The sequence below is a fragment of the Eulemur rufifrons genome, chromosome 15, assembly GCF_041146395.1.
Source record: "Eulemur rufifrons isolate Redbay chromosome 15, OSU_ERuf_1, whole genome shotgun sequence".
In the NCBI taxonomy this organism is placed as follows: Eukaryota; Metazoa; Chordata; class Mammalia; order Primates; family Lemuridae; genus Eulemur; species Eulemur rufifrons.
The window spans coordinates 89,794,206-89,806,791 of NC_090997.1; the positions used below are offsets into that span (position 1 = coordinate 89,794,206).

The 12,586-nt window shown below is 37.1% G+C and overlaps 1 protein-coding gene across 1 annotated transcript in view; it reads left to right on the plus strand.

Annotated features, from left to right (window-relative positions):
• The first annotated feature begins 10 nt into the window (after nucleotides 1-10).
• The window catches only part of PEX3 (peroxisomal biogenesis factor 3), a 35,491-nt gene continuing 22,915 nt past the window's right edge, over nucleotides 11-12,586 (plus strand). Inside the window, exons 1-3 of the mRNA XM_069488032.1 lie at nucleotides 11-318; nucleotides 8,559-8,690; nucleotides 12,263-12,344. Of these exons, the coding sequence (XP_069344133.1) occupies nucleotides 246-318; nucleotides 8,559-8,690; nucleotides 12,263-12,344 (287 nt within the window). The 5' untranslated portion in view covers nucleotides 11-245. The remainder of the gene's footprint in view (nucleotides 319-8,558; nucleotides 8,691-12,262; nucleotides 12,345-12,586) is intronic.

Here is a 12,586-nt window from a genome sequence, read left to right on the forward strand (position 1 = left end):
GCGCCAGACTAGTGAGCGGCTGCGGCGCGACGGGGCAGAGAGCGCAGCTGCTGTGCTGTAGTCCACGCCCCGTTCTCGCTCCGGAGGTAGTCTCTGCGGAAAGTCGCGTTTGTCATTTCTGGAGAGCATCAAGCGGGACGACGGACGGCGCTTCTGCCGGGTCGTACGGGCCAGGTGACAAAGAAACGGTTTCCTGGTGAACCAGCCCCTCACCCCTAGGCAGCCCACATCCCCAGGGCCTAAAGATGCTGAGATCTATGTGGAATTTTCTGAAACGTCACAAAAAGAAATGCATCTTCCTGGGCACGGTCCTTGGAGGTGGGTGATAGCGTTCTTGGAAGGGGGCATTGGGAAAAGGGGGTGGGAGACAGGTGACTTTCTTCTAAAATAGGGAGAAGCTAGTCAATCCTAGTCTGGGATATGTAGAGGGGGTTTGTTCAACCATCAGTTGAGGAGCAGGGTGGCAAACCTCCGAGGTTCTTTCCATCTCCGCAATTGGGGGAAATTCTTTATACCCTTTGCCCTGTCACTGCCTCTTACTCTGTTTCTCGCCTATTCTTTTTTCTCACGGACCTTGGGAGAACTCGCCACAATTTAAATTTATATTTCGAGGCACCATTCTCTTACATGTTTTTTTTTTTTTAATTCTCTTCTACTGCTTTCCTGTGAGATTGGTCATTTGTATCTGGCACTCTTGGTACTTTGTCTGGCTTTCGCCCTTTGTGGGAGTTTTATGATATTCCAGGAGACTTACCTAAAGGCTGAACTTCGGGTAGTGTTTAAAGTTAATTTGAATTTTTGAAAACAGCACAATAGCACTGAAGGACTGGAAGATATAGACTAGATAAAGAAAAATCAATATTTCAGCTGTGTTTCTGCCATTTTAGAATACAAACTATGCAGTAAGAAAAATGCCTGAGGTATGTTTTGCAATCTTCCTCAGGATCTTCAAGGTTGGGATCATTGCCCATCTAGCTGACATAACTGAGTTGCACAGGCTGAGAGAAGATTTAGAAACAGATAAAAATCTTGAGACCATTTTTTCTCATATGACACTCATGTCATGATATTCAGGGATTTGAAGGAGAGAATAAAAGACTTGTGAATTATATGAGAAGGAGATCTAGGAACTTTAAGAGGGAACTTTTTAGAACTTGAATTTTTGAGAAATACTCTATCACTAATGACACGCTTTGGTTACGGAAGTACTTAAGAATGGAAGTTTCCCAAAGAATTTGGTTGCTTATCTCTTACTATTAGATTATATTCTGCTATCCCCCAACAATTTGAAATTAACAATACCCTTAGCATCAACAGTTCAGATTTGGTGATTCTTATTGAAACATTTTTTTCTTTCATAAGGCAAGGATAATGTTCTGCACATCTTTGAGGTCTGTCATAAATTGATAATAAGCATATATAAAGTTTGATCACCTTCTTTGAGAAATCCTTTATATATGAAGTCTGTTTTCTGATACCTTCAGCCTCCGGTATCTGTATTTAAATCATGCTAAGACTACAGAGTACATTTTATTTGCAAAAGCTAAAAATAAATATACCTTTATTTATGATGGAAGAAGTATAAATAAAATATTTTTGCCAGTAGTGAAGGTTGCAAAATTATCTCTTTAGCAATCTCAGAAAAAATAGCAAGGGGTAGGCACGGTGGCTCACGGTTGTAATCCTAGCACTCTAGAAGGCCCAAGCGGGAGGATCGCTCAAGGTCAGGAGTTTGAGACCAGCCTGAGCAAGAGCGAGACCCCATCTTTACTAAAAAAATAGAAAGAAATTATCTGGGCAACTAAAAACATATAGAAAAAAATTAGCCGGGCATGGTGGCACATGCCTGTAGTCCCAGCTACTCTGGAGGCTGAGACAGAAGGATTGCTTAAGCCCAGGAGTTTGAGGTTGCTGTGAGCTAGGCTGATGCCATGGCACTCTAACCAGGGCAAAAGAGCGAGACTCTGTCTCAAAAAAAAAAAAGAAAAGAAAAGAAAAGAAAGAATAGCATACTCCTTCAGGCTTATAGAATAACCTAGTGATAGATCAGAAATAATCACAGAAGAAGCAAAAGAGTAACTTAAAAAATAGTTATAGATTTTTTTAAAAAATTCTATTGAAAGCTTTATAGTTATAAATAAAGAGAAATGCAAAAAAAAAAAAACCGATTCAGAGGGACAGAAAGAGAAAATAATCCTAGTGTTTTATATCAAAAAGAAAATCAATATAAAAAGAAAAAAAAAGTAGACAACCAGGATGGATATTTGTTTGAACTTCATATTCTTTCTGCTTCAGGTTCTATAACATGTTAGAATTTTAATTAACCTAAAAGATATTTATCAAGTACCTTTAGTGCTGAAGGTAATATGATGGAAACACAAGATTTACAGATTTTTATTAGTAATAGCTACCATTTATTGGGTGCCCACTTTATGCTGGACACTGTGCTAAGCTCTTTCTATTCAGTAGGGTGGACGGCAGGGCAGTTATTGTTGTCCCCATTAAAACACGTGGTGCCTAGGGCCCTAAGAATTTAAGAAACTTGCCTAGGGTCTCAGAGTTAGTAACACGAAGCTGGAATTCAAACACATATGTATTAGACCCCAAAGCATATTCTCTTTCCACATCATGCCACTGTGCTTTCATGGACTTTATGGTCTAATAAGAAGGAAAAACAAGTATACAAATAATTAAAATACAAAACCATAAGAGAAGTAAAGAAAAAAAAATGCTATACAAATCAAATTGGCCAATAGCATATGCAGTTGTAAAAAGAATCAGAAAGAACTTCATGGGAGAAGTGGGACATTTTGACAGGCTTGGAAGCTGGATAATGTATTAACACACATGCTCAAAGAATTTTGGCCATTCAGTGGCCATTTCGGGGAAAAAAAACCTAAATTTTGAGGCTGGGTGCAGTGGCTCATGCCTAAAATCTCAGCACTTTGGGAGGCTACGGTAGGAGGATCACTTGAGACCTGAATTTCAAGGCCAGCCCAGGCAAAATAGCAAGACCTCTCTCTATAAAGTAAATTTTAAAAATTAGCTCTGCATGGTGGCACGTGCCTTTAGTCCTAGCTACCTGGGAGGCTGAGGCAGGAGGATCACTTGAGCCCAGGAGTTCAAAGCTGCAGTGAGCTATGATCTCACCACTGCATTTCAGCCTAGGTGACAGAGCAAGACCCTGTCTCAAAAAGAACAAAAAACTTTGAGTTGAAGACCTTCTTAAGTAGCAATTTCCATTTCCCTGAATTTTGGATGGGTAACTGCTTTAAACCAATTTGTGCAAATTGACCAGTTTGTGAAAAGACTAGAGCAGTGAGTTCCAAACTTTTTGCTATGAGGTCTGCTTTACACTCTTAAAAATTAAGGACCTTAAAGAACTTTCTAAATTTTGTATCTATCAATAGTTACCATATTCAAAATTAAAACCAAAGAATTTAAAAAATGTTTATTAATTTGTTTTTTTGAAATGGGGTCTCTCTGTGTTGCCCAGGCTGGTCTTGAACTCCTGTGCTCAAGCTATCCTCTCCCCTCAGCCTCCCAAGTAGCTGGGGTTATAGGTACACACCACCGTGCCCCGTGTAATTCATTTTAAAATAACAATAATAAACCTATTACCTATTAACATAAATAACTTTTTTAAAAAAAGTTAGAAGAGTGGCATTGTTTTACATTTTGCAGATCTCTCAATATTTGGCTTAATTGAAGAAAGCTAGATTCTCCTATCTCTTTCTGCGTTCAATCAGTTGTTATACCACACATCATGTAACCTCTAGTACCCCACTGTACATTCATGGAGAATGAGAATGAAAAAGGCAAATAAGATTTCAGTATTACTAGAAAACAATTTTGACTTCACAGATTCCCTGAAAGAGTCTCGAAGACATTCAGGAATTTCCAGGCCACACTTTGAGAACCATTGCTGGAGGACAGAGAACTTCCAGATTAATATTTATTGACTTGCTGATTTCTAAAAAAGCCCAGAACATTGATTAGGATTTATACCTTAAATCCTGTAATCTCTGGCCTCTTCACAGTTTTCATTCAGTCATTCATTCTGTCATTCAACAGACATTTGAATGAGAAAAAGTGCCCATTCTCACTGTATTGGGCTCTGTAATACACAGGAATAAGACATTTGCTGACTTTGAAGAACTCATGGTACAGAAATGGAAATAAACTAAAGTAGTGTGATAGTAGTATAATACAAAAATAGAGCAAGATGCTGTGGGAGCATAGATGGGAGAATAGCATGGAGATGTCTGGCAAAGCTTCATAAGGAAGAATTTCCACTTAAGCTGTAAATTTAGCCAGAGAGAAGGGGCAAAGCAGGAAAAGGGGCTGAGGTTCAGAGACTGCTTTTGATAAATCAAAGTATTTTACTAAGGCTAAGCAAATGAGAAGTGGCAAAAGATGAATTTGGAGAAGTTGCCAGAGTGCAGATTGTGAAGGTCCTTCCTTATTAAGCCATTCTACATAATTTGAACATCCTTTATATTGGTGCTTCTCAGACTTTAATATGGGTAAAAATCACTGAAGGAGCTTAATAAAAACATAGAATCATTTCTCTGTGTTTTCTGATTCTGATTCTTTAGGTTCAGAATGCAGTTCAAGAATTCCATAATTCATTCAGCAAATATTTATTGAGCTCCAAGTGAGTATCAGTCAGAGTTTTATGTATTGGGGATGCAGCATCATACAAGACATTTGGGGGATTTTTTTTTTTTACAAGAAATGTCCTAAAAGGCTACATTTTTAATTACCCCAAGTAATTCTGGTGTGAGTGGAACAGGGAAACCACCTAAGAAATTATGGCAGGATGTTGAATTCTAAAACAGGGATAATATAGTCAGATTTATGTTTTAGAAAATCACTTTGCATATAAAAGATGGATTAGAAGGATGTGAGAACAGAAGAGTTAGGAAGGTGTTGATCCAGTTCAAGAGCATTAATAATATTTAGTGTCTATATAAAAACAATGATAAGGGAATTGTAGAAAAGTAGCCGTATTTAGAAAATATTTCTGAAATAGAATCAGTACTGTAGCAGGAGTTGGTGATCTGTTGGATTGGGAATGATGTTAATAGATTATTTTCAAACTCTTACTGAAATTATTAACCTAGTGAAATAGTTGAATTGCAGGATTTCCATCCAGAAAGAGAGGACTAAGAGATGGTTTTAAAACAACTGAATTATTAAAAGACTAGAAGATATTTTGTTTTACCAACAATGTTATGAAAGGAAACCTCAAAACATTTCACATTTATTTTGGGGGGTATTTAGTAACTTTTCATTATTCATAAATAAAGTCATAGCTACAAAAGAAACTTTAAAGCTTGTATAATCCCAGTCTTTCATTTTATGGATGAAGAAATTTAGACAGAGAGGAAAGGACTTCCTCAAAAGTCACCTAACTATTACAGTTAGTGCCAGAGCTATCTATATCTCCTGTCTTCCAAGCCAGAATTCAGGCTGCCAGTCAAGTATATAGATAGTCCAGGGATCCATATGTTAGCTAATGAATTCTCTGCTCTTATTTTTCTAGGGAGGCAAATCTGACAAAATCAGAATTTGTGAATTTTGAGTATGAGAGCTTGAGTGAATTAGATCTTATGTAGGCACTGACTTCAGTGCTAACTCAGGAAAAATAGTGGATTGTGCAATTTTAGCCTAATTTCATGTATTAGTTTGGTAAGGCTACCTTAAGAAAGTACCACAAACTGGTTGGCTTAAGCAACAGAAATGTGTTATCTCACAGTTCCAAAGATTAGGAGTCCGAGATCAGGGTTGGTTCTTTCTGTGGGACCTAAGGAAAGCCTTGTTCCAAGCCTTTCTCCGTGGCTTATAGATGGCTATCTCCTCCGTGTTTTCGTATCCTCCCTCTGCCAGTTTCTGTGTCCAAGTTTCCTCTTCTTAGAAAGAACAACAGTCATACTGGATTAGGAGCCACCCTAATGACCTCATTTTAACTTGATGACCTCTATAAAGATCCTATCTCCAAATAAGGTCACATTCTAAGGTACTAGGGCTTCAATGTATATATTGTGGGGGCAACACCATTCAACCCATAACAATTCGTTTTCTTTTTTTATTTTAGTTAGAATATACTACATTTATCAAACAAATGACAGTTCATAAAATTTTTTTATCAGATTTGTGAGAATCTGGTGAAAACAACCTTCTCCCCAGGAAAACACATATACCAATTAAATTTACTATTCCAGAAAGATTCTTAGCTATGCAAAGGGTGTCATTTTAGTGTTTTATTTTACAATATAATTTGAGAAATAAATCATTTTATACATAATTTTCAGTAATCTGTTGTGTAAGTAAAATATAAACAATTTATTTAGATCTATTTGTTACATCAGATTTCCCCTTCAAAGGGTTACTTTGTGAAATATAAGTCAATTTCTTTATTGATACTGTGGCAGTATCATCAGTTTATTTAGGGTGGATTACAGAAAAGGTAGCCATGAAGCCACTTATGTGAACTTTTAGTTGTTCTTTAAACATGGTTATCATGTATTTATTTGCATGCAAACATAACAACAGCAATCATACTTTATTTGTCTAATTATTTTAGCACATACTCTTTTACTATTATTTTTAAGAATATATAATGTCTTATCAATTCACCTATGTCACCTGTATTAGTGAAAATAACTCAGCATATGTGTTTGCTTTGCAGTTCCTAGAGGGCAAATCCAATTATTTAGGTCATGCACAATTCTCAGGTTCTTTTTGGTAGGTACTGGGGGCCACAGACAGGTGAACATAGGTGAGGATTAGTTTACTCCGTTACAACCTTACAACAGAAGTTCCAGCTTTCTGTCCTCTTTTGGTGCTGCTACAGAACCACACATAAAAGATTTACCTGAAGCAAGTGCAACGAAATTCTAGCTGTAGGAATCAGCTGGCCAGCTGGTTAACTCACTTGACCAGGAGTCCTCCAAACCAGGAGTTAAGGATTTTAGTTTAAGCCATTTCTAAGGGTGAAGAACTTGCCAGATTCATATTATATATTCTAGTTCATATGAATATTACTAAAATGTTTTATCTGGTTCAATATCTTTAAAGCTACTAATTTAATTTATGAAAGTCCATTTCTGATATTCATTGTGCTAATTAGCAAAATATTTGGTGCTGATCAGAGATAAAAGTTAGTTGAAGTGCTTAAGCCTTGAAGTATGGCCTTTGATCAAATGCTAACTAACCACTCTGGAGCGGTTACACATTCCCAGTTAGAATAACTGACTGCCCCTCAAGTATAGACCAGGATGTACACATTTATATCATATTGTCTATGCTGAAATGTGGAAAATTACAGGCCACATGACACCACTTATATTTTTATACTGTGGTGTTAACAATTTAGAAATTTCAGTACCCTCTTCTTTCTTCCTTTTCTAATTAAGTTACTAGGTTTTAGATGATCTAAGTTTCATTCTCTCTTCTATCAGAAAGGGAGCTCTTTTTAACACATGGATAGATAAATAGATGTCTGCCAGACTATCTACCTTTCCTTCATTCTTCCTTTTAAAACTTTTATATTTTTAAAAAGCATTTTGTGTCCACTGAAGAAAATATGGAAAATAAAGAGAAGCAAGCAGGAGGAAAAAAATCACCTGTTATCTCACCAATCAGCAATCATCATTAAAACCCATGTATTTTTGTGTATCTATTTCCATTAAAAAAAAAAATCCCTTGAGCCCAGGAATTCGATACTGCCGTGAGTTATAATCTTGCCACTGCACTCTAGCCTGGGGGACAGAGCAAGACCCCATCTCTGGGGGAAAAAAAAACTTCTGAGATCTTAAATTATCATCTAATAGTATAACAGATATTTCCTTGAGTCATTAACTATTTAACAATATGGGTGTTTTGGTTTTTTGTTTCGTTTTGTTTGTTTTGTTTTTTGAGACAGTCTCACTCTGTCACCCAGGCTAGAGTGCAGTGGCATCATCATAGCTCACTGGAACCTCAAACTCCTGGGCTCAAGCGATACTCCTGCCTCAGCCTCCCTAATAGCTGGGACTACAGACACGTGCCACCACCCCTGGCTAATTTTTCTATTTTTTGTAGAGATGAGATCTCAGTCTTGCTCAGGCTGGTCCTCAATTCCTGGCCTCAAGCAGTTCTCCTGCCTATGCCTCCCAAAGTGCTAGGATTACAGGTGTGAGCCACCGCACCTGCCCAGCAATGTGGTTTTTAATAGTTGCATAAGATTCCAATTATGGGTAGACCATAACTTATTCAAACAATTTCCTATTGCTGGACATTTAGAATATCTCAAGTTCACTATTAAAGACACTGCCAGACTTTTTAGACTTAATTCCTTTCTGCTTCTTCAGACGTAATCCTTTTGTACCCATCATTTTCTCTGTCATTGGCTGTTAAAATGCTAATCCTTTTTTTAAGTCAGTCTTACATAATTCTTTAATTTAGATTTTCACTAATATACACCTTATAATTGGATAAAGCAGGTTAAAAATATTGTTGGAATTTTTAGTACTCTAATTAATATCCTAGCTTATTTTTAAAAATGATTTTAGGAGTATATATCCTGGGGAAATATGGACAGAAGAAAATCAAAGAAATACAGGAAAGGGAGGCTGCAGAATACATTGCTCAAGCACGACGACAATACCATTTTGAAAGTAACCTAAGGACTTGCAATATGACAGGTAAGACAAACAGAAATATTTATACATGTATAAAGTTGTTTGATGGTTTTTATTAACTTGCATACCTCCAGAACCAAATTTAGAGGAAAAGACAAAGAAAGAATGATAAATCTACCAGACATTTGTATTCTTTAACTGAAATATGTCATTTTAATGTGAATTTTAAAAATCAGTGTAAATCAGTATTAGCACTTATTCATTCATTTTATTTATTCATTCAGCAAATAGTTGTGATACCCAGCACTGGTGAAGCAGGAGGGGAACAATAAAAAAAAAAAATCCCTGACCTTTGAATTTTATATTCTAGTGAGAGGAAAAGATGATAAATAACAAATAAATAACTTTAGGCAGTGATGTCTGCCATAAGAGAATAAAGCCATGTGAGGGGTGGGGATGCTGTTTAAGACAGGGCAATTAGGAGAATCAAGTTTCTTTGAGGTGACATTTGAGGAGAAACCAAATGATACAATGGAGGGCAAAATGCCTGAGGTGGGGACAATATTGGGACATTCAAGGAACAGCAAGAAGGCCATGTAGCCAGAGTGAAATGAGCAATGGCAGAGTGATAGGAAACAAGGCTGCAGCAGTGGGCCTTATCCCACTGGGCCTATAAGTCAGAGTAAAGAGTTACAAGTTTGTTAAATTTACAGTAGGCAACTATAGACCTGTAAGTCTCACCATACTATATACTGAGTCAGTGTTAATTAATGTCAATAATTTAACCTCCAGAGCTAACAACATAGGAGAATGCTATAACAACATCTACCTGTCCATATTTAAAAGGAACAAGGTGTTATATTCTAACTGGCATGTTCCTTGAAGAATTAGTTCTCAAATCCTTGTCAACCTGTTTTTCTTTTTTTTTTTTTTTTTTTTTTTTTTGAGACAGAGTCTCACTTTGTTGCCCGGGCTAGAGTGAGTGCCATGGCGTCAGCCTAGCTCACAGCAACCTCAAACTCCTGGGCTCAAGCGATCCTACTGCCTCAGCCTCCCGGGTAGCTGGGACTACAGGCACGTGCCACCATGCCCGGCTAATTTTTTCTATATATATTTTAGTTGTCCATATAATTTCTTTCTATTTTTAGTAGAGACGGGGTCTCGCTCTTGCTCAGGCTGGTCTCGAATTCCTGACCTTGAGCGATCCACCCTCCTCGGCCTCCCAGAGTGCTAGGATTACAGGCGTGAGCCACTGCGCCCGGCCCTGTTTTTCTTTTTTATTGTTCAAAGCTTACTCTTTTCTCTAACATTTCTATCAAGAACAATTAATTTAGAAAGAATTTATAAAGGTAGGTTCTTATTCAATTTTAAAAGTACAATATTTGTCAGAGTTAAAAGGACTTATTAGTCCACTTCCCTCATTTTACTTAAGGCTCAGATCAAGAGGTTAAGGGACACATCTAAAGTTACAGCTGTGGCACAATTTTTAATGTTTGAAGTAATGATACTCAGAAAAATACCTTCATTCTTTAAAGCAAAGAGTAATCCTAAATCTGCATATCATGACAACTGTGATAAGGCACAGTGAGTAAGCGCTCAAGCTCTCAGGTGAGGCAGATCTGATCCAGTTTCTGTGTGTCTTTGGACCAATCCAAGTTCTCTTGCCTATAAAATGAACATCATAAAATCAACTTTATAAATGTTTTGTGAGGCTGTGATGAGTTAACACATATAAAGTGCTTGGAATATAATAGATACTCAGCAAATGATAACTTTTTGAAGATTACATAATTCTTTTTTTTTTTTTTTTTTTTTTTGAGACAGAGTCTCTTTCTGTTGCCCAGGCTAGAGTGCCGTGGTGTCAGCCTAGCTCACAGCAACCTCAAACTCCTGGGCTCAAGCAATCCTCCTGCCTCAGCCTCCCGAGTAGCTGGGACTACAGGCATGTGCCACCATGCCTGGCTAATTTTTTTCTATATATATTTTTAGCTGTCCAGATCATTTCTTTCTATTTTTAGTAGAGATGGAGTCTCACTCTTGCTCAGACTGGTCTCAAACTCCTGACTTCGAGCGATCCTCTCGCCTCGGCCTCCCAGAGTGCTAGGATTACAGGCGTGAACCACCGCGCCCTGCCCACATAATTCTTTTAATTGACATTCAGGATTCAATGTAGTGGTGCTACCTAGAACATTTTAATGACTTTTTAGAGAACAGTCTGTTTCTGGTTGTTACTCAGTTTTTCAGAAATAGTATAAGGCAGCTGCTGGGGTCCCGCAATACATCTCAGTTTGACATGGACCTTTGTGTCAGTCTGGGTCCTCCAGGAAGCAGATGGGCTTAGATGTACAAGAGACCTATTAGGAGAAATGCCGGTGAAGAATAAAGAGGAGGAGAGGCCTTTCTACCACAATGCAGTTCTGACACTTGTCAACAGAAAGGGAGAAGGAAGGAAGATTAAGTAAGAAGAGTCTGAGACTACAGAAAATTCTAAGAACGTTGTGGCAAGCCAAGGGGAGTCTGCAAGCCAAAGTTTCTGGTAGAGGAGAATACAGGAATGGGCCTGCTTCCACCCAAGCACTGTCCTTGGCTGGAAGCAGTGCAGACATGGTAATGGATCCAGAGTGGTGGCATCTGGGGCTGTCAGTTAACTATGCTCCTCCCAGAAGATGATGTGGGTCACACATTTTCATGATGATCACAACCCTCAGATGAACAAATGGCTGACTGTAGGCTATTAAAAATAAAATATGGTGATCACTAGGAGCCAAAATATAGGTTCACTGGAAAAGGTTCCAAATTAGCTGTCTGGTATGCATTGATAATGCGGTTACAGATAATATGATTAGATTTCTCTTCTTTTGGATAAAATGTAATGGATATGCTAGAAAAAAATTAATACTTTTGGGTAAATATAACTAGTTTTCCTACCCAAGAAGTTTTCTCTTTCAGAATGTGGTGTTCGTGATCTCTTGATATTTTTTCATTTTGTTATCATTACTTATTTAGTGTTAGATACTCATTTTAAATTTATGTGTGTGCATTTCTCCAACATTTCTTATTCCATGTATAGAGCCAGAAATAAATTAACTCCTAAAAATTTCATGCAGTCTTTTCTCTATAGAGTACTATGCCTTCTTTCATCTTCACATTATTCATGAGATTAATAGATAAACAGTTCCCATTCACAAAACCAAAACTAAAATTCAGCAGCTCTTAATTCCTAGCCCAGTGCACTTTTGTGTGGGTTATAATAAATGCTTATTGCTTTGTAGTATTTAATAAACAAAACAGGAAACAAAAAGTATAGTAAAGATAAAAATGTTTTTCATTTTCATTATATCAGAAGCAAACATTTCTTGTAAAAACTTGGAGAGTACAGAAAGGATGAAGAAAAAAGAATTATTCATAATCCAAAGATAACCACTGTTAACATCTGGGAATAATTCTTTCCATTTATTTGTATATAACAGTTTTATATTATTTCTGTTAATAATAATAATTTGAATTCTCTAGCCCTGACCTTCCCTTCCAACTCTTGCTAGTTGCTAGCCCTATCATATAGCCTAAAACAATGTGCGTTTCTTGGTGAGGGGAGTCATCACTTGGGACCTTTTTTATTTTCTGTTTTATTACAGTGCTGTCCATGCTTCCAACACTGAGAGAGGCCTTAATGCAGCAACTTAATTCCGAGAGCCTCACAGCTCTGCTAAAAAACAGGTAAATGCAAGTTATAGCATTTTTTGTTTATGTACTACACTTAAAGTTTATAGAATGTAGATCTTATACCACTTTGAAATTATTCAGAAATTTAATTATTGAGTGCTTGTGAAATGTGTTCCTAACCAGATGCTTGAAGCTAACAAAGTTATATTAAATATTGTGCTTCTTAAAGGGTTTATAGTGTACAAATAAAGCATGTGAGCAAACATTTTAAATAAATAAGGTATATAGAACTTATA